This window comes from Capra hircus, chromosome 19 (genome assembly GCF_001704415.2).
Source record: "Capra hircus breed San Clemente chromosome 19, ASM170441v1, whole genome shotgun sequence".
In the NCBI taxonomy this organism is placed as follows: domain Eukaryota; kingdom Metazoa; phylum Chordata; class Mammalia; order Artiodactyla; family Bovidae; genus Capra; species Capra hircus.
The window spans coordinates 40078954-40101759 of NC_030826.1; the positions used below are offsets into that span (position 1 = coordinate 40078954).

At 42.7% G+C, this 22806-nt stretch overlaps 1 protein-coding gene across 1 annotated transcript; it reads left to right on the forward strand.

The window, feature by feature from the left end:
• On the forward strand, positions 44-22444 carry CASC3 (cancer susceptibility candidate 3). Its single transcript, XM_018065023.1, has 14 exons — positions 44-948; positions 1318-1345; positions 1834-1871; positions 14127-14285; positions 14391-14542; positions 15088-15264; positions 15449-16134; positions 17425-17489; positions 18174-18288; positions 18524-18622; positions 18878-19092; positions 19718-19840; positions 20027-20090; positions 20740-22444. The coding sequence occupies exons 1-13, from the start codon at positions 421-423 to the stop codon at positions 20048-20050; spliced, it is 2409 nt and encodes an 802-aa protein (XP_017920512.1). The 5' UTR covers positions 44-420; the 3' UTR covers positions 20051-20090; positions 20740-22444.

Genomic DNA, 22806 nt, shown 5'->3' on the forward strand with positions numbered 1-22806 from the left:
GGACAGAGGAGCCTGGTGGGCTACAGTCCATGGGGCCGCAAAGAGTAGGACACGACTGACCGACTAAGCACATCGTATTAGCCTGCACTTTCAGGGAGGTGATGGCTGGGGTGGGAAGACACATGAAGGGGGAAGAAATGAGAACACAGGGGAAACACTAGTGCTGCAACACTAAATCCTCGGGCTTCCCTACAGACAACTGGTTTCTCCCCCGCCCTTTAGTTTAAAATAGATAAATCTGAAGCAGCACAACGGCTTCAGAGGTTTCCCTTGATTCGTGGTTTTTACTAAGCAAACGAATGCAGTCAAACGATCTGCTTCAAACGTAGGTAGAAATGAGAGATGAAAAAGAAAATCATAAAACAACTCTAACGCCGCAGTGAAGCTGTGACAGGTCAACACTATCCACTCAAGCCCAAGATGGCCGGGCAAGGACCGGAGCCGACTGCCCGCCCAAGAGCAACTCTCCTCGCCAGGGGCCCAACCGCGGGGAAGTCAGGGGCCTCACCACACCCCCTCATGTCACCAATTACGCAATTCCGCGCACCCGCAAACGTGCTGCAGCGTGCCAGCTCCGCCCCTAGCCCCTCCCCCCGAAAAACGGGGCGACCAGCGCCGCAAGTGAAGCATGCTGGGACCAGCTCTCAAGCCTCCCGGCAGCCCCTGCGACGGGCGCGGTACGTCAGGATCTGGCCAGCGGCGGCCGTTCTCCGTAAGATGGCGGACCGGCGGCGGCAGCGCGCTTCGCAGGACACCGAGGACGAAGAATCTGGTGCCTCCGGCTCAGACAGCGGCGGTTCCCCGGCGCGGGGCGGCGGGAGCTGCAGCGGTAGCGTTGAAGGCGGCGGCAGCGGCTCTCTGCCTTCCCAGCGCGGAGGCCGAGCTGGGGCCCTTCATCTGCGGCGAGTGGAGAGCGGGGGCGCTAAGAGCGCTGAGGAGTCGGAGTGTGTGAGTGCGCGCGGGCGGGGCGGACCGGGGGCGGGGTGTAGGTGGTGATGGGAGGCTGGGAGTTGACTGTAGATGCTGAGGCGTAGTGTGTTGGAGAAGAGGAGAGCGATCCCGGTGCGGTTTGCATCCGGAGCTCCAAGGGAAGAGAAGGGATTGAGGGTTTGTTGGGGGACAGGCGGAGCTGCTGCGGATGGAAAGCGGATATTTATTCAGAAATTGGAACTGGAGGTGGATAGATGGGACCTCCCTCAGATCTTGCCTGTTAAAGATATACCTTCCCTCGTCTTCCTTTTCAACCATTTTGTGTTCATTCTTCGTTTCTCCACCCCCTGGAAATCATAGAACTAACCCATGTCTTCTTTCTTTCAGGAGAGTGAAGATGGCATCGAGGGCGATGGTGAGTAGCATCATGATAGAGATCTTTTCCCCCAAACTCAGGTCACCTGTCTGCAGCAGTTGACATCCTCTCAGACTGTTTAGTGGAGAAGGAAATGGCAACCCACTCCAGTATTCTTGCCTGGAGAATCCCAGGGACGGAGGAGCCTGGTGGGCTGCTGTCCATGGGGTCGCACGGAGTCGGACACGACTGAAGCGACTTAGCAGCAGCAGCAGCAGACTGTTAAGGGTTTTGGGGAGGGTGCCACAAAGGAGCTCTTTGTAGTTTAACGTTCAAGAGCATAAGTTTTAGCTGTATGATCTTGGGAAAGTCAAAGCCACTCTTTGAACCTGTTTTCCATCTGTATATGGGGACTATAAGTTTAACCTCATAGGTTGATGTCAGAATTAAATGAGAGTTTTAGCTTGACCCACAACAAGCCCTGGAAGATGTAATTATAAAATTTCTGTTGCTTTTTTTTTTCTTTATGTGTTTCTGTTTTCTTTCAGCTGTTCTCTCGGATTATGAAAGTGCAGAAGATTCAGAAGTGAGTGTGATAGATTCTTTTTCCTATGATGTAGGTTGGAAAATGTGTTTTAAAAATTGTACCCACCTGTGGTTTGAAAGCATCTGACCTGTTTGTTACTCCACTTGTGCATTCTTCATTTATGCTTCTGAAAAACTATTATAAAAAGTGTTGTTCAGTTACAGAGAGGGAAGCTTTGTATAAACCTCTTCAGGCCACATGTGTTACACTGTTGATAGCTGACCTTTCACCCTATCTAAAGAAAATAAGATGCTAAATATGAGAATGAGAACATTCTTTGGCCCTTCACAGGATGTTTCACACTCCATTTTATGATGCCTAGGTGGTGAAACCAGCCAGTTGGGTATTTTTTTGAGTATATCTGAAGACCTCAGAAGGGTAGGATTCTGAGTGGTTTGTGTCAGAAACATTTCTCAGTTTATGGATGAGGTTTTCTGTCTTTAGCAGAAAGTTTCCCTAAGCCAAATGTTTGTGAACTTAGTTTGCTTTGATTGGATAAACTAGAGATGTTATCAGAATGACTACTTGTTTCCTGGAACTGTTGAATAGAGCTCTGATTTATATAGAAAGAATTGGATTGTGGATTCAAAGGTTCATTCTGTAAATTTTGTAGAACTGTTACTACATACTAGAATTACCATTAAGCCTTGGAGATGCAAAAGTGAACACTGTAACAAAGTTCCTATGTTTCGGAATCTTACAGCTTAGTAAGGAAGTCAGACAAACATTGAGGAAATCATAGGACTTGGTGACAACTGCTGGCGGTTGGGTTAAATAAGGTGTTAATGACTGGGTACTGATTCCATATTAGGCAGTCAGAGAAGAATAAATTGGAGTTAGCCAGGCAAGTCATGTTCTAGGCAGAGGGAACAACAGCTGCAAAAGCTCAGAGATAGGAGGGAAGATTGACTATCTGGAAACATGGAAGTAGTTTGGTGTGGCTGGAGCATCGTTGGGACAGGATGGATACCAGAAATAAAGGCAAATTATAGAGTAGGGGTCAGATCATGCAGGGATTACTTCTTCTTTCTCTTTATTAAATGCCTTCTCAGTGCCAGGAGCTGTGCTAGGCCCTGGAATAAAAGATACATGGTTCTGCCCTCATGGAATTTACATTCCAGATCAGAGAGGGAAAATACAGACAGTTAAGTAATTACAATAACCTTTTGTTAAATGCCATGATATGGGACGCATAGGGTGCTTTGGGAGCACATGGCAGGGGCAGCTAACTGAGTATAGGGTGTTTGGAAGTATTTACAGGAGGGACTCTTCAAATAGAGACCTGAATGATGAGTAGGAGTTAGCTAGCTAGAATTTTCTTAGCAGAGGAAACAGTCCAAGAAGAACGTCCAGAAGGGGTGGGATTGGAGGATAGTGAGTTGCAGGACATGGAAGATTTAGTATAACTGGTGGTAAGGATGAATCTCAGTCTAAATCTTAAAGCACTTTATAAGCCTGGTTGAAAAAGTATTTGGATTTTATTCTAAGAAAGTAAAACAGGGTTTTAAACAAGAGTATGATATGGAGTATGGATTAGACTTAAATTTTAAAGCAGTGTTTGTCAGATCCAAGGAACGTCTACATGAAAGAAAATCCTGTTGAAACAGACTCTTGCAGGAGGGCAGACTCAGATATTTATATGTTAACAACATCCCAGGTTGATTCACAGTAATATTTTAAAATTATTATCTTTAACAATTGTTTTGTGTGCAGTGGGGAGAATTATCTGAAGGGAGCAAGATTAGAGGCAGAAAAAACTAGTTAAGAAAGCTACTGTGGAAGACTAGGAAAGCAGAAAATGTGGCGGCAGTGGCAACAGAAGTGGGCAGCACTGGCAGCCATTTAGGCTGTGGGATGGCAAAACGTGGTGACTGGTGGTTGACTGACTTTCTGTGAAGTCAGTTGTAAAGTTACCCACAAAGAATTAAAGGAGGATGAGAGGTTTGGGAGTGAGTAACTGGTTGCAGGAGTCATTAAAGAATGGAAACAACGGAAAGGCTGCCAGGCAATGTGGAGTATTCAGTGAGGTTTGGTGATTGTGACTTTGTAGCAGTTTACCATTATGTATATAATGAGTTTGGATGTTACTCTAACAGCAAAGAAAGAAAGGCTGGCTATTGTAGGCTTAACTGGAGGAGGATCTGAAGATGAGGGAAGACTGAAGACAGAGCTGTTAAGAGAGTAGTCCAAGGAGCGTGATAGTGCCCTAAAGAAGGGACGATGGCAGTGGCACCGCAAGACGTAGATTTGAGAGATATTTAGGTATTATTATTAATAACAGAATTTCTTGATTGATTGAATGTGGAGCCTGAATTAAGGAGTCAGAGAAGAGAATTCTGCTGAAACTGGAAAGACTGCTGTTTTGGTTCCTATAAGCTTTAGATGCCCAGCACTGTTTGACCTCTCCTGACGGGAGATGTTGATCCAGGTGAGGGCTGGGACCTGGCCAGATGCCTGTGATAGAGCCAGAAAGTTTACTGACAAGAACAGCGGCAGCATGGTGAGGGAAGGGAATGGGGTGAGGGAGCTTGGTGATCTGGGTTTCTCTAGCTTCATCCAAAGCCCTAGAATAATGCTGAATGTTTTGACTCTTGCTCGTGAGTGTCCTCTGTTGTTTTGTCCCAAGACTTACTTCTGCCTCACATGACCTGTCTGCAATCCAACCTTCAGATTTTAATATCCATTTCCTTCAGCTCTGAGCAGAATGCAAGCTCCTGGAGGGCTGAGACTGTCTTTGTCACTGTTCTATCCTGGGAGCTTAGAAGAGTATCTGTGATAGGCCCTCAATAAACTTCCCTTGGATTAGTAAATGAAATAGAACTGCCAGGACTTTTCTTCTAAATACACTTTATTTTGGAGTAATTCTGTATTTACAAAAAAAAATCGCAAAGAGAATATAGATGTTCCATAGGCTTTTCACCCAGTTCTTCTAATGTTAACATTTAGAATGACTTATTTAAATTAATTTTGTTTTTTTGACACACATTCCTGTGTTAACACCGCAGTTCTACTTTACCCTTTACATTTGAGCATATATCATTTGGAGAAATCTTTTTTCATAAGTAAAGTATCATAATACAGTTTCATTACATGTGCGATACAGCTCCTGTTGTAAAAACTAGTAATTATAAGGGGAAAAAAAGTGTTGTTACCTTAAGAAAAAAGATTGTGCTAATAATGTTGAAGTTCAATACATTTGTAATATCAAAAAAAAAAAAGAAAAAGGAGTCCAAGTAATGCCCAGTTTCGAGAATGGTGTTGGTCACTAAGAAAGGGACCACAGGAGGAAGAGATTCCGGGAAGGACAGTGTTGGGTTAAGTTTTGGATGTTTTGAGATTGAGGAACATGTGCAGCTTTGATGTGGCAATATCTGGTATGTGTTGCCTAAAATTTAAGAGAGGAGTGTAGTTCTGTTGTGTCAAATAGGATAGTCACCAGCCATATGTGGCTATTCGAGTTAATAAAAAAGTTCAACTCTTCATGTGCATAGGTAAAAACATTTCCCTCATTCCAGCGAGTTTTGTTGGACAGCACTGATCTAGATTAAAGAGTTTGACTTGATATTTTGCCTTACGTAGTTATCTGTTACTTGATTGCATTTCTTCTTAGTTACTAACTGTGTATACCTAGATGCTATGCTTAGTTTTGCCTGTTTCTTAAATTTTGATCTGTCTCTTAGTCTGACAGGTTAGTTTTTCATCCTTTTTTTAATAGTGTATCTTTTAAAAAGATTTTGATGGCCACTCACTCATTGTGCAACTCACCATGCTATCTGTATCCGTTGTATTTCTTGCAAATTGTCTTTCCACGGTAGCCATGGAAAATAGCAATATGACCCAAAGCTTTTATCTTGCACAGAACTGGCTGATCACCTAATTTTCTTTCCCTTATAAGTCACTTGCTATTTTTGTCTGGATATTCCCAGTATATTTTCCTTTAAGGTCCGATAGTTATATTATACTTTGTCTTGGACTCAGTCATTCTGGTTCAGTATTCATAGGTATGAGAGGCTCTGTATAGTATGGCATGGAACTTCCATCCAAATACATCCAAATACTCTTTTCCTGTCTTCAGTAAATGACCCTTTCTCTTTAATCCTTTGTAGTATCTCTGTTTTCTTTCGATTACTGTGTTTATTCACTCTTGTTTGTGTTCCTTCTAGTTCTAGACTTTATATTTTAAATGATTTTTAAAATTTCTAATATCTTCTTGAGTTCATTTCTGGATTTTTAAAATTCTGGTTGATGTTCTTTCACGCCATATATAATATTTTTAATGTCTTTTTTTGCTCATTTTGAAATAGAAGTTGCAGTTTTGGTATGATATGCATATGTCTTTCTGGCATGCTTTCATTGTAGGAGTGCTAGTCACTAGTCACTAGTGAAGTCGCTCAGTTGTGTCCGACTCTTTGCGACCCCGTGGACTGTAGCCTACCAAGCTCCTCTGTCCATGGGATTTTCCAGGCAATAGTATTGGAGTGGGTTCCCATTTCCTTCTCTAGGGGATCTTCCTGACCAAGGAATCGAACCCGGGTCTCTCCCATTGTAGACAGATGCTTTACCATCTGAACCACCAGTGCTATTCTACTTTTTTTTTTTTTCTTTTAGTAAGTTTCTGTGGGATTTGATCTCTGTATTTCTCTTTTGTTGATTTTTACGTAGTCTTCCTGATCTTTTCAAAGGAAGTATGGCTCAAAGTAGCTTTTTCTAACTTCATAGAACTCCCTCCTCAGATGTTTTCCCCTAGTGTTAAAACACACACACATACATATATATATATGGCTTTCTGAGATTTCCTGGTTTTGTTCCCTTCTCTAATTTGCTTTGGACCTTCTTCCTTCCTTCATTCCTTTTGTCCCTCTTCTGCTGAACTGAGTATCTTCTCAACAATTTTTATCTTCAGTGTGGTACTCTATCCTCAAGGGAACCCCTGGCAGCCAGGTTGATTTTAAGATTTCATAAGGCTTGGATTGCTCCAGCCCTTTCGGACCTTCTTACTGCAAGATCCGTAAACTCACATTCTATTAGAGACAGCAAAACCCCTTCTGGTTTCAACTGTTGTTTTTGGTTTTACTTTCTGTTGACTGCCTGTTGACTAGTTCAAGGTTCTCCTGTTTGCAGGTCCATTTACCACTCTCTGCTTTTCCAGCCCTGACACCAATCTGATGCAGGTCTTGTGGCAGTCGTTGCTTTGCTCATGTGCTTGTATTTTGGGGTGTGGGGGATACCTTGTAACCCAGTTTTGTTGTAAATATTGTCCGGAGGGTTTTGATTTTGCTGTCAGAAGCCCCCATTTGATGTGGAGATTTGAAGAGATCAAAAACTATGCTGCTGCCATTTTTTCCAGAATCTCTGAGGAAACATTTTTAAAGAAATTAGACTGTGAAAGGGAGGCTAGAGAGATGGCAGCTGGAAAGAAGGCTCTAAGGTCAAGAGAGGGTTTGGTGTTATTTTTTGAGTTGGAGAATCAAGTATGCCTAAAGGTTGAAGAAACGATTAAAAAGGGAAAGCAAAGGGAGAGGATAGGTACTAAGTGTGTAATGTCCTTGATTGAGTATATGAGAAGAAGTATGAACCAGATGAGAAAACTGTCTTCCGCTGTAATTATAGAGAGGTGGGAAGGAAAGGTGTATGGGAAGGAAGCTGGTGTTCCCTTTGTTTTGTTTTCCTTGTGAAATATAATAGGAGGAAAAACATAAAAGAATGGTTGTTGATGAAGGGACGGTATAGGAATTTTGAGATAAAGGAAGTTTAAATAGTTGAGGCTGGAGGTGGCACTGATAAATAAAGTTGTAGGATTTTTTTTTTTAATCCCCCTTAGTGATGATCAGTAGTCTAGTTGTAAGCTTAGGAAAAGCAGGCAGTTTGGTTGATCCAGTCCTGAGCACATGGGAATAGGGGATTGGAGGGAGCTACCGATAGGGCTGAAATGATCAGGCCACAGAGTCTAGAGAGAGAAGAAGGCGAATGTGGGAGAGGACTGATAGGCAGGGAAAAGGTGGGAATGTCAATGAAGCGGATGTCTTAAGAAATGAGAGGGAAGAATAAAGGAATAACTGGGGACGGACAGGAATAACAGGCAGGGTTTGGGGAGAAAACAGCTTTATTGAGATATAATTTATGTGCCATTCAACTTACCAGTTTAAAATGTCTAGTTCTGTAGTTTTTAGTGTATACAAGTATGTACAACCATTACCATAGTCAGTTTCAAAATATTTTCATTACTTCAAAAAGAAATTTTGTACCCTTTAACTGTCACTCACCGCCCACAGCTCCTCCGTTCTCATTCCCTCCAGCCCTTAACAACCACATACTTCCCTTCTGTGTCTAGAGATTTCCTTATTCTGGCCTTCTTTATGAACAGAATCATATATGATAACATATGACTGGCTTCTTTCACTTAACATTATTTCCGAAGTTTTCACCCAAATTGTAGCATGTATCAGTACTTCATTCTTTTTATGGCTGAATAATATTCCATTGCGGGATTTCCCTGGCTCAGACAGTAAAGAATCCACCTGGAGATTCTGGAGAATCCCATGGACAAAGAAACCTGGTGCGCTGCAGTCCATGGGGTCACAGAGTCAGACATGACTGAGTGACTAAGCACACACAATATTCCATTGTATGGGTATACTATATTTTATTTATCCATTCATCCGCTGACGGATATTTGAGTTTCTATTTTTTTATGAATAATATTGCTAAAAATATCTGTGTTCTGGTTTTTGTGTGGATGTGTGTTTTCGTTTCTCTTGGGTATGTACCTAGGAATAGAGTTGCTAAGTCATATGGTAACTGTTCCGTTGTTTGAGGAGTTGTCAGACTGTTTTCCAAAGCAGCTGCACCATTTTGCATTCTCAGCAGCCATGTATGGGGATTACAGTTTCTCCACATACTTAATGGCACTTATTATTGTCTTGATTTTTTAATTCTGGTCATCCTAATAGGTGTAAAATGGTAACTTGATATGTATTTACCTGATGTTGAGCATTTTGTCTTGTGCTTGTTGGCCATTTGTGTATCTTCCTAGGAGAAGTGGCTATTCAGATACCTTGTCCATTTTTAAATTTTTTATTTATTTATTTTTGGCTGTGCTGGGTCTTCGTTGTTGCCGCAAGCAGGGGCTGCTCTTCAGTTGCAGTGGCACAGACTTCTCATTGTGGTGGTTTCTCAATGCAGAGCATGGGCACTAGGGTGCACAGGCCTCAGTAGTTGTTGCTCACGGGCTTTAGAGCACAGGCTTAGTAGGGCTGAGTAGTTGTGGTGCACGGGCTTAGTTGCCCTGTGGCATGTGGAATCTGCCTGGACCAGGGATCGAACCTGTGTCCTCTATCTACATTGACAGGTGGATTCTTAACCACTAGACCACCAGGGAAGTCCCACGTTGTCGTTTGTTTTCTTTTACTCATTGAGTTGTAAGAGTTCTTTACATGTTCTAGACTTATTTCTTATCATCTGTATGATTTGCAAGTGTGTTTTTTCCATTCTTTGGGTTGTCTTTATTCTTCTTTAATGGTGTTAAGTTTTCAGTTTTGATGAAGTCTAGTATATTTGTTTTTTCTTTAGTTGCCTGTGTCTGTTGGTGTCATGCATGTCAAAGAAGCTTTTGCTGAATCTGTGCCAAATCCAAAGGCTTGTTTTCTTTTAAGAGTTTTATAGCTTTAGCTCTTAGTTTTAGGTCTTTGATCCATTTTGAGTTAATCTTTGTATGAGGAGTGAGGTAAGAATGTAACTTCATTCTTTTTTATGTGGCAGTACTGATGAAAACCTGGGGTATTTAAATTTAAGATTTTTTAAAGTAGATCAGATTTACTTAAAATGTATAGCAGTTCCAGGTAAGACTGGTCTGACATGTGTACATGAAAGTGGATGACTGAAGTGGAGATGAAAAGTGTGAGCTTATTTCCATAATTTTCAGATGAGTGACAGGGTAGACCCAGGCAAAGACAAAGGTGGAGGTTTTCCCGTTGAACTTATAGAGTGTCCCTGTGAAACCTTTTGTAAGTTGAAATGACTTAAAGCAAAGAAGCAATTACCTTAGGACGCTTCTCGGCAAGTGATGCCCAAATTAACTGAGGTAAAGCACCGGTGCTCACAGACACAGTTCAAAGCTGTGGCAGCTTGATGCTAAGAGGCTGAGTGTAGTTCTCAGGACAGGAGCTTGGTGGTTGGTGGTTCCACGCCTTCAGCTTAGGGTATAGAGCTGCTTGTATGACAACTCACTGCAGAGCAAACACTGAGTGCAGTTTTCACTTTTGCCTTTTTTTAAAAATCTTTTTCAAATTTCTTTCAGTTTGTGAAAACAAATACTACTATAGGTCTTTTATCAAAGAAAAAAAGCAAAATGGTGTAATCCAAACTTTCAAGAAGTAAGACATAGCTAGATGATAGAAGCCTCAGAGAAGTAGGAATTTAAAATGAGGTGGAGTTGGGATTAGCAAATGGAAACTGGTATATGTAGAATGGATAAGCAACAAAGTCCTACTGTACAGCATAAGGAACTATGTTCAATATCCTGTGATAAACTATAATGGAAAAGAATATGAAAAAGAATGTATAGGGACTTCTCTGATCCAGTAGTTAAGACTTTGTGCCTGTAATGCATGGGGTGCAGTTTTGATCCCTGTTTGGGGAACTAAGTTCCCACATGCCATGTGGCAAGGCCAAAAAAAACCTGTGTGTGTACACACACACACATACATACGAACACACCCCCCCCCATATATATATATATGTGTGTATATATAGTTATATTCCATGTATATACTATATATATATAACTATGCTACTTTGCTGTGCAGCAATAATTAAAATTATTATAATTCGACTATACTTCAATAAAAGATAAAAGGCGACAGAGATCTGGAAGAGACATTGAGAATGAGAAAGATAGATTCGATTCCCCTTTTACTCTGAAATATGTGGGGAATGGAAAAATGAGTTAAAACATCTGCGTGAGAATTCTGCCAGGGAAGCAGTTGCTTAAGTGGAGGGTTAGGCTTTAGAGTTGGGAGGGTGTTCACTAAATGGGAAAGGCAGCGGTAGGGAAAATGGTTTTGATGTCAGTCCGTAGGCAAAGATGCTAAAGAATCTGCCTGCAGTTCAATCCCTTGACTGGGAAGATCCCCTGGAGAATGGCATGGCAGCCCACTCCAGTATTCTTGCCTGGAGAATTCCATGGACAGAGGAGCCTGGCAGTCCATTGGGTGGCAAAGAGTTGGAAATGAGTCACTAACACTTCACTTCTGTAGCCAAAGAAGCTTGACCCTAGGGTAACACCTTGGCTTCAGTTACACCAGATTTTGATGCTAGTTTGGAGTCTTCTCAGCACTATGCTATTTGTATCTTCTGTACTGCCCTGGAAACAAAATTACTTTCTCCTTTAGAATAAAAGAGTTGCCTCATTTGACATTCCACTACAGACTAAGAAGGGATAGAGCATGAAACAAAGTTCTCTCATTATTCATGCTGATACTATTTTCAAATGTTTGAATTCAGTCAATGTGTGTTTGTTGGGAGGGGGGAAGGTTTGGGGTTGAAGCGGGGAGAAGCAGTGAATTAAGGTCACATACACACCAAGCAAGGTTCTTGCAACACATGCTGCAGGGAATCTAGGACCAAGGAAAGAACTGAATGATTACCACCCACCCATTTCCAGCTCAAGAGGAGAGAAAATTTCTTGTGATTGAGGGAAAATGGGAAGAATCTGGAGTACTTGGTTGTTAAAAAGCTGTAAATAAGGGCTTGGTTCTTACAGTGTGGGTGTGGTCTGTGAGCTTCATAACAGTATCTTTCTGGGAATCCTAACTCAAAACACTCAGAGGCCAAAATACTTAGGCTGGACAGGGAATAAAGGGGAAGGGTAATTAATTGGCTTATCTGGGCCAGTCTGGCAGTCTAGGTCCTGTTTGAAAAAAGGTCAGAAACTTAGGGCTTGAGAGCTTCTTGTTTCATCAGGAATCTCAGTATCTTTGATCAGATTCCTAGGCCATCCTGGGCCTGGAGTTGGTCTGTTACAGATTGAGTGTCAGATCCAGTAGAAGAATAAGAGAACAGTGCACATGTCTGCTGGGGGCAGAGGTGTTTGGGCACCCTGACTTGTTAGCCCAGCAGTGGGGACTAGACCACCTTCCTTTGAACCCATTTCTTTGCGTCCTTAATGGCAACCCACTTCAGTGTTCTTGCCTGGAGAATCCCAGGGACAGGGAGCCTGGTGGGCTTCCATCTGTGGGTCGTGCAGAGTCGGACACGACTGAAGCAACTTTGCAGCAGCAGCAGCAGCATCAGGTCTCTAGACCTACTTCCCTAGCCTTTAGCTCTGCCTCACTAGGTCCAAATCTTAGAAGGACCAGGATATGAGAGAGTAACTTTTAGTCTGAAGCCAGCCCGCTTAGCATGAATCTTAGCTTCTTTTTTTCCTTACCTGAAACAAGCCACACCTCTCTTGCCTAACCCTTTCTAGTTGCCTTAATTTAAAGGATGGCCTTAGGACCCTTCTTTGTATGGATAGATTTTCTACGTCACAAGCAGGATTATTCAGTTTTTTAAAAAATTGAAGTGTAATTGATTGGTTATTCAATCTTGCTATGCCAAGAGAAGGAAAGGGAAGGGAGCACTTGGGCGTTAATTTTTTTTTTTTTCCCTAAGATGCAGTGGTTATACAAGTTCTAAAGTTTTACAAGTCAAAATTTTATAATTATATCATTCTAGACAGAGTTATTGGCCAAAGAGCTCTCCTGTTGGCAGAAAATTTAGTGTTCATATCATAGATCTAAAAAAAATGAAAGCCACTATTTCCCAACTTGAAAGTAATAGTGCCGTGGGAAAGTATGGAGTTATGATAAGGGATTGCAAATTCATTAACTCTGTTTCCATTATCTATAGACCAAATCAACATCTATGTTATATACTACTATTTTTTAATATATAAGTTAATTAAAAATATTAATGTATTTTAAAGTATTATTGAACATATAGCAGTTGTTTGTCATTATGTGTTTTCTCAGTTCATGGGTACTATACTGTGCTATTTCTCATGGGATTCTATGAAAATTTTAGGTCCTAAAAGGGGATTCATGTAATCTAAAAGGTTGGGAATCTCTGCTGTAAGACATTTTGAGATGAGAGAATTAACAGCTTGAGTTAGAGTGTAGTTATTAGGCACTGCATGTTTAAGAGACAGTTCATTGAGAGAGAAATTATCAAAAAGAAAGCTTCTTCTGTATGCTTTAGACACCTAAACGCCTCTGATCCGTAGGCCCTGGGCTTCTTCCCCAGAGGCTGCAGCTATTTGTTTTGTTGTGGTTTTTTTTTGCCATTTAGTTTGAGGTAAAATTGTACTGTATAAGTTTAAGGTGTAACAACAGCATAATCGTTTGACTTACATCGTGGAATGATTATCACAATAAGCTTAGTGAAAGAGGCTGCTGCTCCTGACAGTTCCATGCATATCTTACTGGAAAACCTAACAGAGATCTATATAAGCTTGTTTATGTGTGCATATATATATTGTTTAGTCGCTAAGTTGTTTCCAGCTCTCTTGTGACCCCATGGACTGGAGCCCACCTCCATCCATGGGATTTCCCAGGCAAGAATATTGGAGTGGGTTGCCATTTCCTTCTCTAGGGAATCTTCCTGTCCCAGAGATTAAACCCACGTTTCTTGCGTTGGCAGATTCTTTATCACTGAGCCACCTGGGAAGCCGTGTATGTATATACACACACATATATTTATGTATGTGTGTTCTGGCTGAGCCATGGAACTTGTGGATGGATCTTCGTTCTTCTACCAGGAGTTGAACCTGGGCCCTTGACAGTGAAGGTGTAGAGTCCTAACCACTGGACTGCTGGAGAATTCCCTGTATAGGTTTTTTTAATGTGGTTTTAATTTTTTTAAAACGATGCTTCTATTCAGTAGAAATTTTAGTAAAAATGTTGAAGTGTTTGCTTTTAATTCTTGCATTATAGTAAAATTTGTTAGAAAATGTTTTCCTAAAGAATGGAAAATTTTTAAATGCACTAGTTGGATCTTATCTCCATAGCTAACAGGGAAACTTAAAGGGAAATTATTTATTTATTTGCACCAGGTCTTAGTTGCGGCATGTGGGATCTTTAGCTGGGCATGCAAACTCTTTAGTTGCCAATGTGTGGGATCTAGTTCCCTGACCCAAGGGTTGAACCTGGGATCCCTGCATTGGGAGCACAGAGTCTTATCCATGGGACCACCAAGAAAGTACCAGGAAACTTTTTTCAGGGCGATGACGGGGAGTACAGTGAAGAGGAAAACTCCAAAGTGGAGCTGAAATCAGAAGCCAATGATGCTGCTAATTCTTCAGCAAAAGATGAGAAGGGAGAAGAAAAGCCTGACACCAAAGGCACTGTGACTGGAGAGAGGCAAAGTGGGGATGGACAGGTTAGTACCCACCAAAGGTACTAAATGGGTTCCATTTCCATTCGAGTTCTGGAATAGGGGCTTTTAAGCTTGGAGTGAGTAAAGAGCTCTTTATCTGTCTGACAGGAAAGCACAGAGCCTGTGGAGAACAAAGTCAGTAAAAAGGGCCCTAAACATTTGGATGATGATGAAGATCGGAAGAACCCAGCATACATACCCCGGAAAGGGCTCTTTTTTGAGCATGATCTTCGAGGGCAGACTCAGGAGGAAGAAGTCAGGTAACAGCCCCTTGCTACTGCTCTGTAATGTGTTAGTATTATATGTATTCCATGCTTACTACATGCCAGGCACTTTACTAAGTGCTTTACCTGTATTATCTTATTTACTGTTCACAACATTTTAAGGTAAGTATTATGATTATCCCCTTTGTACAAATGAGGAAAGTAAGACTTAGAATATTTAGTTAGTTTTGGTGGAGGAGCTGGGATCCAGACTTCTATGTCCACTGCCTTCATTAATCTGAGGCTCAAGGCCTCTAAATACTTGCATAGGTGGCCTTACAGGAGAGAGATGTTTCCAGAGTGCTGAGTAGTTTGAAGTAAAGGCTTTCCTTATTTTTATACCTGTTACATTGATGCCCAGCAGGCCCTGCGGTGCTGTGATTCACCCTTGCTTTTGGAAGGCCTGTTGTGTATAACCTGTCTGGGAAGATGGAGAGATTACCTGAGTTCCTAATGTTTCTCTGCCAACCCTGTTTATTTCATGAACATCTTTACTTGGCAGAGTCTGCCAACTTAAGACACTTTTCCCTGGTTCCAACCAGACCCAAGGGACGTCAGCGAAAGCTGTGGAAGGATGAGGGTCGCTGGGAGCATGACAAGTTTCGGGAAGATGAACAGGCTCCAAAGTCCCGACAGGAGCTCATTGCTCTTTATGGCTATGACATCCGCTCAGCTCACAATCCTGATGATATCAAACCCCGAAGAATCCGGAAACCTAGGTGAGGACATTTTGGAGCCTATATTATTGATATTTGCAAGGAAAAAAAAAAAAAAAAAACTTCTGCTTTAAAAAATGCCATTCCCGCCCGTAATTGAATGGGTGAGGAATATGGGAAGTCTGCCTGACCCACAGTTTATATATCTAGTGGTCCCTTTTATTATTTCTCTCTTCCCTTTGTTCAGGTTTGGGAGTCCTCCACAAAGAGATCCAAACTGGATTGGTGAGCGGCCAAGTAAGTCTCACCGCCACCAGGGTCCTGGGGGCACCCTACCACCCAGGACATTTATCAACAGGAATGCTGCAGGTACTGGCCGCATGTCGGCTCCCAGGAATTACTCTCGATCTGGAGGCTTCAAGGAAGGTCGTACTGGTTTTAGGCCTGCAGAAGCTGGTGGACAGCACGCTGGCCGGTCTGGTGAGACTGTTAAACATGAGACTAATTACCGGTCTCGGCACTTGGAGCAGACTCCTGTAAGGGATCCATCTCCAGAAGCAGATGCTCAAGTGCTTGGCAGTCCTGAGAAGGAAGAGGTAGCCCCTGAGATACCAAATCCTGCTCCTGATACTGCACCACCAGCTCCTGACAGGCCTGTTGAAAAGAAATCCTATTCCCGGGCAAGAAGAACCAGAATCAAAGCTGGAGATGCAGGCAAGGTTGCAGAGGAGGTGCCCCCTCCACCCGAAGGGCTGACCCCAGCACCTCCAGTTCCAGAAGCTACACCTCCTACGCCTGTTAAGACTGGAAACTGGGAGGCTCCAGTGGATTCTACTACAGGGGGTCTTGAACAAGATGTGGCACAACTAAATATAACAGAACAAAATTGGAGTCCAGGGCAGCCTGCCTTCCTGCAGTCACGGGAGCTTCGGGGTAGGTACCTAGGGTTAATGACTAGCTTTTATCCCTTTGCATCATTGGACTTAGGGGCATGGAACTAATGTCTCTCAGAGATGTGGTATCTGACAATATCTTCATTTTCATTAATTGCAAGAAACAAATGGATCCATAGGTATATTCATCCAAAGAGCTCAGAGCAGCTTTATCTGTTACATAAGACTAGCCCACTACTTTGCTTACTATTTACTATTAACTGATCAGTCACCACTATTGAGCTTTGAGTGCAGAATCCTTTACCACTCTCTGTAGAAAAAGTGGAAGAAGGCAGTGTTCTTTATTATTTTAGCTAATGGTTAAATGTTTTAGTCTTCTAGAGCCAGGCTGCCCAGTAGAACTTTCTGTAATGATGATGCTTTTGAATACTTGTAATGTGGCCAGAGTGACTGAAAAACTGAACTTTTCATTTTTAATTAATTGAAATTTAAGTAACCATATGTGGCTAGTGGATACCATGTTGGGACAGCATAGTGCTCATGACTAGGAACTACCTACCATCCCTTTGACCCATCCTTTTTTTTTTTTCTTCCTCCAGTCAGATAGATCAGAGGATCTTTTCCATTGTTTCTGAAATCTAATTCAAACTTAGATAGGAAAACCTCACTTGGATTGGCGGTTTTAGCATCCTTCTCTGGTGTGCTTAATTTTGGAGTACCAAAAACTAGGGTAGCCTAGCCTAAACTGGACCTGGAGTTGATCTTTGGATAGAGAAATACACTCTATCCTGCCAGTGCCTTATTACTATTGGAAGACAGTCTCTAGAACATTCCTTTTTTGTCCTGAGTCATCTTCAACCAGAGGGGAATCTCTTCCCATACTTTTAGCCTAGACCTCTGTGCCAGAAATAATCAGAGGTAGATTTAGAACATCCTTCTCTGCCTAGTTGTTGCTCAGAAACATTAGAGTTGAGATTTTCCAATATGTTTGATAATATTATATGCTAATTATAACCTCCCAGGGATTCTGTATGATAAATATTTGATGGGAAAATTTTGAACTTGCATTTTCTGAGCTGCATTACTGAAGTAATTTTTTTTTTTCATGTTCAAAGGCTTTACTGCTATATTAAGGTGGCAGGCAATGGGGGCAAATTTCCAAATGCTGGTGTTGACAGGAAGCAGAGATAGTTTACAAGGGATTTTGTTAGTTTAAAAGATGAGAGCCATTCCCCATGTTGGATTCTTCACCCTGTCATTTTCTTGATGTATCTTTAGTTATGTTCACATCTATCTGCTCTGCAGCAGTGACTTTTTTGGTGTATTACAGGTATGCCCAACCACATACACATGGGAGCAGGACCTCCACCTCAGTTCAACCGGATGGAAGAAATGGTACAGAGGAGGAAAGGGGCGCACGTAGTAGAGGGTTGCATGTCACAGTTGGTCACTGTTTAAGCCAAGTTAGTTTTCCCATGTTTCCCTTTTAGGGTCTCTGGAAATGTATGGTTTAGGTTTGGGTTTAGAGCTTAATGTTTTTCATCAGTTTTTCAATTCATTTTGTAAATTTTTTTTTTGGCATGTACACACTACTGTATGTATTTGGTTGCGCTGGGTCTTCGTTGGTATAGTGGGTTTTCTCTAGTTGTGGAGAGTGGGGGCTGCTGTCTACTTGCAGTGCACAGTCTTCTCACTGTGGTGGCTTCTCTTGTTTCGGAGCACAGGCCCTAGGCGCATGGGCTTCAGTAATTGTGGGACATGGGCTGAGTAGTTGTGACTTCCTGGCTCTAGGGCACACAGGCTTCAGTAATTGTAGTTCCCAGGCTCTGGAGCGCAAGGACTTCCGTGGTGGCACATGGGCTTAGTTGCTCTGAGGCATGTGAAATCTTCCCAGACCAGGGATCAAACCCATGTCCCCTGCATTAGCAAGCGGATTCTTATCAACTGTGCCACCAGAGAAGTCCTGCAAATACTTCTTTAATACAGCCATGTACCCAGTAAATGTTTTGCAGTATCTATGGGACGTTAGGAGAGAGTCAGCCTTTTGGAACTCTTCTTGCTCAGACCTCTTTCTTTCAGGGTGTCCAGGGTGGGCGAGCCAAACGCTATTCATCACAACGGCAAAGACCTGTGCCAGAGCCCCCTGCCCCTCCTGTGCATATCAGCATCATGGAAGGACATTACTATGATCCATGTGAGTTTATTTTTATAGCTGGGATATCCTTCTTGGTAGGATGGAGTGAACTAAAAGACCAGCCTTCTGAACTTCCCTTGTGACCTTTCATGGTGGTTAACAAACATTCTCTGGTTGCTGTTTTCTTCATATGGAAAATTGAGAACATCTTATCAGGGGCTTGGGGGACAAGGAAACTTGTCCATTTGATGGAAAGAGTGAGGATTTATGAGAGTCCCAATGTGATATCTTACAGTGCAGTTCCAGGGACCAATCTATACCCATGGTGACAGCCCTGCCCCACTGCCTCCTCAGGGCATGATTGTACAGCCAGAAATGCACCTTCCCCACCCAGGTAAGCTTTGCACCTCTGCTTATATGCTTCCAGTACGTAAGGATGTGTGTTGGGGGCATCACAAACCCCAACTTTCTCAGCTCTATGCTGCTTGCTTATGAGGCTGGCCACTTTGGCTACATGGGCAACAAACTCCTCTTGGGTCCATCCTGAGGACTTAAAATCTGAGCCTGTTTGTGCTGAACAGTCCAGCCAGGCATCCCATGGAAAAGGTGTTACCTTTTGTTTCAATTGTTGTTTCTTCTCCTTGTCCAGGTTTACATCCCCATCAGACACCGGCGCCTCTGCCCAATCCAGGCCTCTATCCCCCACCAGTATCCATGTCTCCAGGGCAGCCACCACCTCAGCAGTTGCTTGCTCCTACTTACTTTTCTGCTCCAGGCGTCATGAACTTTGGTAACCCCAGTTACCCTTATGCTCCAGGGGCATTGCCTCCCCCACCACCTCCTCATCTGTATCCTAACACACAGGTGAGATGGCTGATGAGATTTTCCTAAGTATACATCCTTTAAATCAGACAAGAATATAGGATGAGGAGAATACTCAAGGAATTCTAGAGAGCATTTCGGTGCCACTGATTTGCATGTGATGGTAGGAGCTGGAAATGCTACTGAGGTGATGCCTATCATATGTGCATTCTCTTCCATTTTTTAAAGTAGTGTTTCATTCAGTTGTTTTAGTATGTCTTAGGTGGGCATGTCTGCAATTTATTTAACTGCATAATAAAGCCATATTCTACCTACCAGCCCTACCCTTCCCTGTGCTGTTTAACTCCCAACAGGTTAACACCATCTGGTATCTGGAGTGTTACCACTGAACTCAGTGTCTTCTGTTTGTCAGCTGATGGTAGGAATTAGAGAAAGCTGGGCAGTACTTTGAAGAAGTAGGAACTATATTAGGACATACTAAGGCAGAAAAAAATAATTATTTTAAAGGGGGGCAGCTTAGAAATTCCCCTATACTCTTACAGATTCCCCTTATAAATTATAAAAAATTCCCCTATACTCTTATTTTTGTGCCTGAATAATATTTCCTGTTTAGCATAGTTTGGATGAATTAATTCCTTTTTCTTTTCCTTGCTTATTGGGCTCCCAGGCCCCATCGCAGGTATATGGAGGAGTGACCTACTATAACCCCGCCCAGCAGCAGGTGCAGCCAAAGCCCTCCCCACCCCGGAGGACTCCCCAGCCAGTCACCATCAAGCCCCCACCGCCTGAGGTATGCAAGCTTCTAGGAGAGGAGCTCTGAATAAAGGATGTTAGGGCACATCTGACATCAGTGGGCTTTCCTTTTCTTCAGATTTCCTTCCTTTTCTTGTTGTGTTTCTATGGAAAATGGTCTTTTTTCTTTTTTCTTTTTTAAAAAATAATGACCTAATAACAAATTTCAACTTTATGATTTCAGGTTGTAAGCAGGGGTTCCAGCTAATAGGAATTTCTGAATATTTTAAATCTAATATCAAATAAAAGTAAGTGTAAAACTTATTGTGACTCGGAATGTTCTTAAAACTAATATTCATGCTTACTTGCTCAACAATCACCTAATTAATGCTCTAAGTTGTAATCATGGGATATCTCAGGGGGAGGCTTAGAGGAGTCCCAAAATTTGCCAATTTCTTTGTTTTATGAATGCATTAAGTAGGGTTGAGTGGAAACCATTGTCAGTGTGGCAGCATTTTATTTGGGAAGATGGAAGGAAAAACTGCAAGAGGGCATTCTTTATTAAAGAAAAGGGGAAATCTGAATTTGAGGTTTTATAGCATAGCCAGTTCTAAAGGTTGTGGAGGAGGAACTTCCCTGGTGGTCCAGTGGTTAAGACTTCAAGCTGCCAGTCCAGAGGGTATGGGTCCGGTCCCTGGTTGGAAAACTAAGATCCCATATGCCATGCAGCACGGCCAAAAGATTTTTAAAAATGATAATAATAAACAGATTTTAAAAACCACTCTTTAAAAAACAAAGGCTGTGGAGGACAGAAACCAGGAGGTTTTGTTGTTGTGTTTTAGGGATATTTCTTTAGTGTACATTATTTAGAAATGTGGCTTTTTGAAAATAGCTTGTAAATGTCTGAAAGGTCCAGTAACATTTTGGTGGCTCTTCCCTTTTTCTCACTCCTGTCAGGACAGCAGAAATGAAAACCTAGGAGAGAAGAGAAAACAACTGGCTGTCTGCGCCAGGAGAGCGTTGAAGATCCAAGGTGGCTCCTACCAGTGAGCAACTGAATGAAGAGGACTCCTGCCTTCCTCTGAGGATAGGCTCTTTTGGATAAACGAGAAACAAGTGGACTTCCTCCCATTCTCAATTTGCATTTGTGTCGACTGTGCTCAGAGGAGCAGAGATCCAGACAGCACAGGCTTCTGAGTCTAGGAGCCCACGTCTTTTGCTCTTCTTCACTTTCTCCTGGGAAATTCGTGTCTTCCCCTCCAGGCTCTGTCCTGTTTTGTTTTGTTTTCTAAGATGTCCATTTTTAAAGCCTGGCTTGTTGTTCTTAAATTAATATTCTTTTAGTCCATCACCCTACCCCATCTCCTGCCCCTCTTTTTCACTCTCTCTGCCTTTAAATTAAACAAGTTCATTCTTTGGTTTACTAGCTCCTCTGGGTTCCCTTTTGGCTTTTCCCTACATCCCAGATAATTGAGAACTTACCATCCAGTCTGCCCCCACCAAGTCTACAAAGAGCTCACCTTTCATTTTTTTCTTGGCATTTTTTATTGTGTACTTGGAGTTTGTTAAGTTTTCTAATACTGTGGAAGCATTGCTGTCTGCACAGAATGTCCCATTGTGGAGAAAATCTCACTGTGGTAGGAGCCCTTTTTCTTGACTTCGGTTTTTAGAATTTTGAGCCTCCATCAGTCTCTGTACTCTGATAATCTTTAGTTCTCTACTGAAGGCAGAATGTCAACAGTGGGGAGAGATGGCAAACCAGAAGATTTAGTGGGAAAGGGAGGGTAGAGTGAGAGCCTTTGCACCTTTGGGGTGTGTATTCACAGTCCTCAGGGCTCAGTCTTTGAGGTGAGTGGAGTTAGAGGGCTCTGCTCTTTTTCCCATCCTTTCTACCACACCCTTTTCCAGTTGCTATGGACCAATGCATCTCTAGAGGTAAATATTACCTAGCCAGCAATCGTCCCTGTCCATTGCAATTGCCCTTCTCCTCGTCTTTCCTGCTATAAGTGTTTTAGGTATTACTACCTTATTTTCCCAAGGACAGTTTTACTCCTGTCCTTGCAAACAGGATACCACACCTGGGCCTAAAAGCAGTCACTTTTCAGGGCAAGGGCTCCTCCCTCCTTTCCTCCCTATCTATGGCACTGAACCACGCCCCTGCTGCCTCTGCAGAAGAGATTCCTGTTACTACGGCACTTGCATCTGCCAGGGGTCACTTGGCCACTGTCCCTGTCTTACAGAACCTGAGGGAAAAGGTGGCAGCTGTGTCTCTCCCCAAGTAATATCACTAATTCTGTCCCTTCTCTTCAGCAGTTGGCTTAACCACTTTGAGTCACAGGTGTGGGGTAGGAGGGGAGAGAGGCACTCAAGCTGGAACCCCCAAGGAGGAAATAACTAAGAGATTCTTCCAAGGGTAGCGCATGGTTGTGCCTTTTGTAGGCTGTTCCCTTTGCCTTAAACCCGAAGACGTCTCCTCAAGCCAGTGGGCCGCATGCCCAAATTCCCAGACCTTAAGACACTGTGACAGTTGTCTCTGTTGGTCCACTGTGTTTTGTTGCAAGAATTTCTCCATGTGTATTGTTGTTTGTAACTGTTTTGAAGAGCGCACATATGTGATTGGCATTGTGACTTGATGATAATAAAATTTAGACATGTAAACTTAGCTCCTTTGCCAGTGTTTTGCATGAGTCTTGATCTGGGAGGGAGGGAAGAGGACTCCCTGACTCCATAGAGTCACAGTCACAACTCTGGCCAGCTCACGCTTGAGAAATGGAAACCCAAAGAGGTGAGAAGCCCCTGTGGGGCCATAAGTGACTCCCCATCGATTAACTTTCTTAACCACATTGCCGCATAGACAGCAGGAATATGCAGTCCTTTAGACTGCAAGTGCAGGGGCCAGAAAAACGAATAGATGCTGTGTGCCCACATGACATCTTGTATCCCTCATGCCTGCCTGCCTTTGTGTTTGGCAGGCAAGTTTCCCAGGGTGGTGCCCCACATGTCAATATAACTGTACCAGGTCCT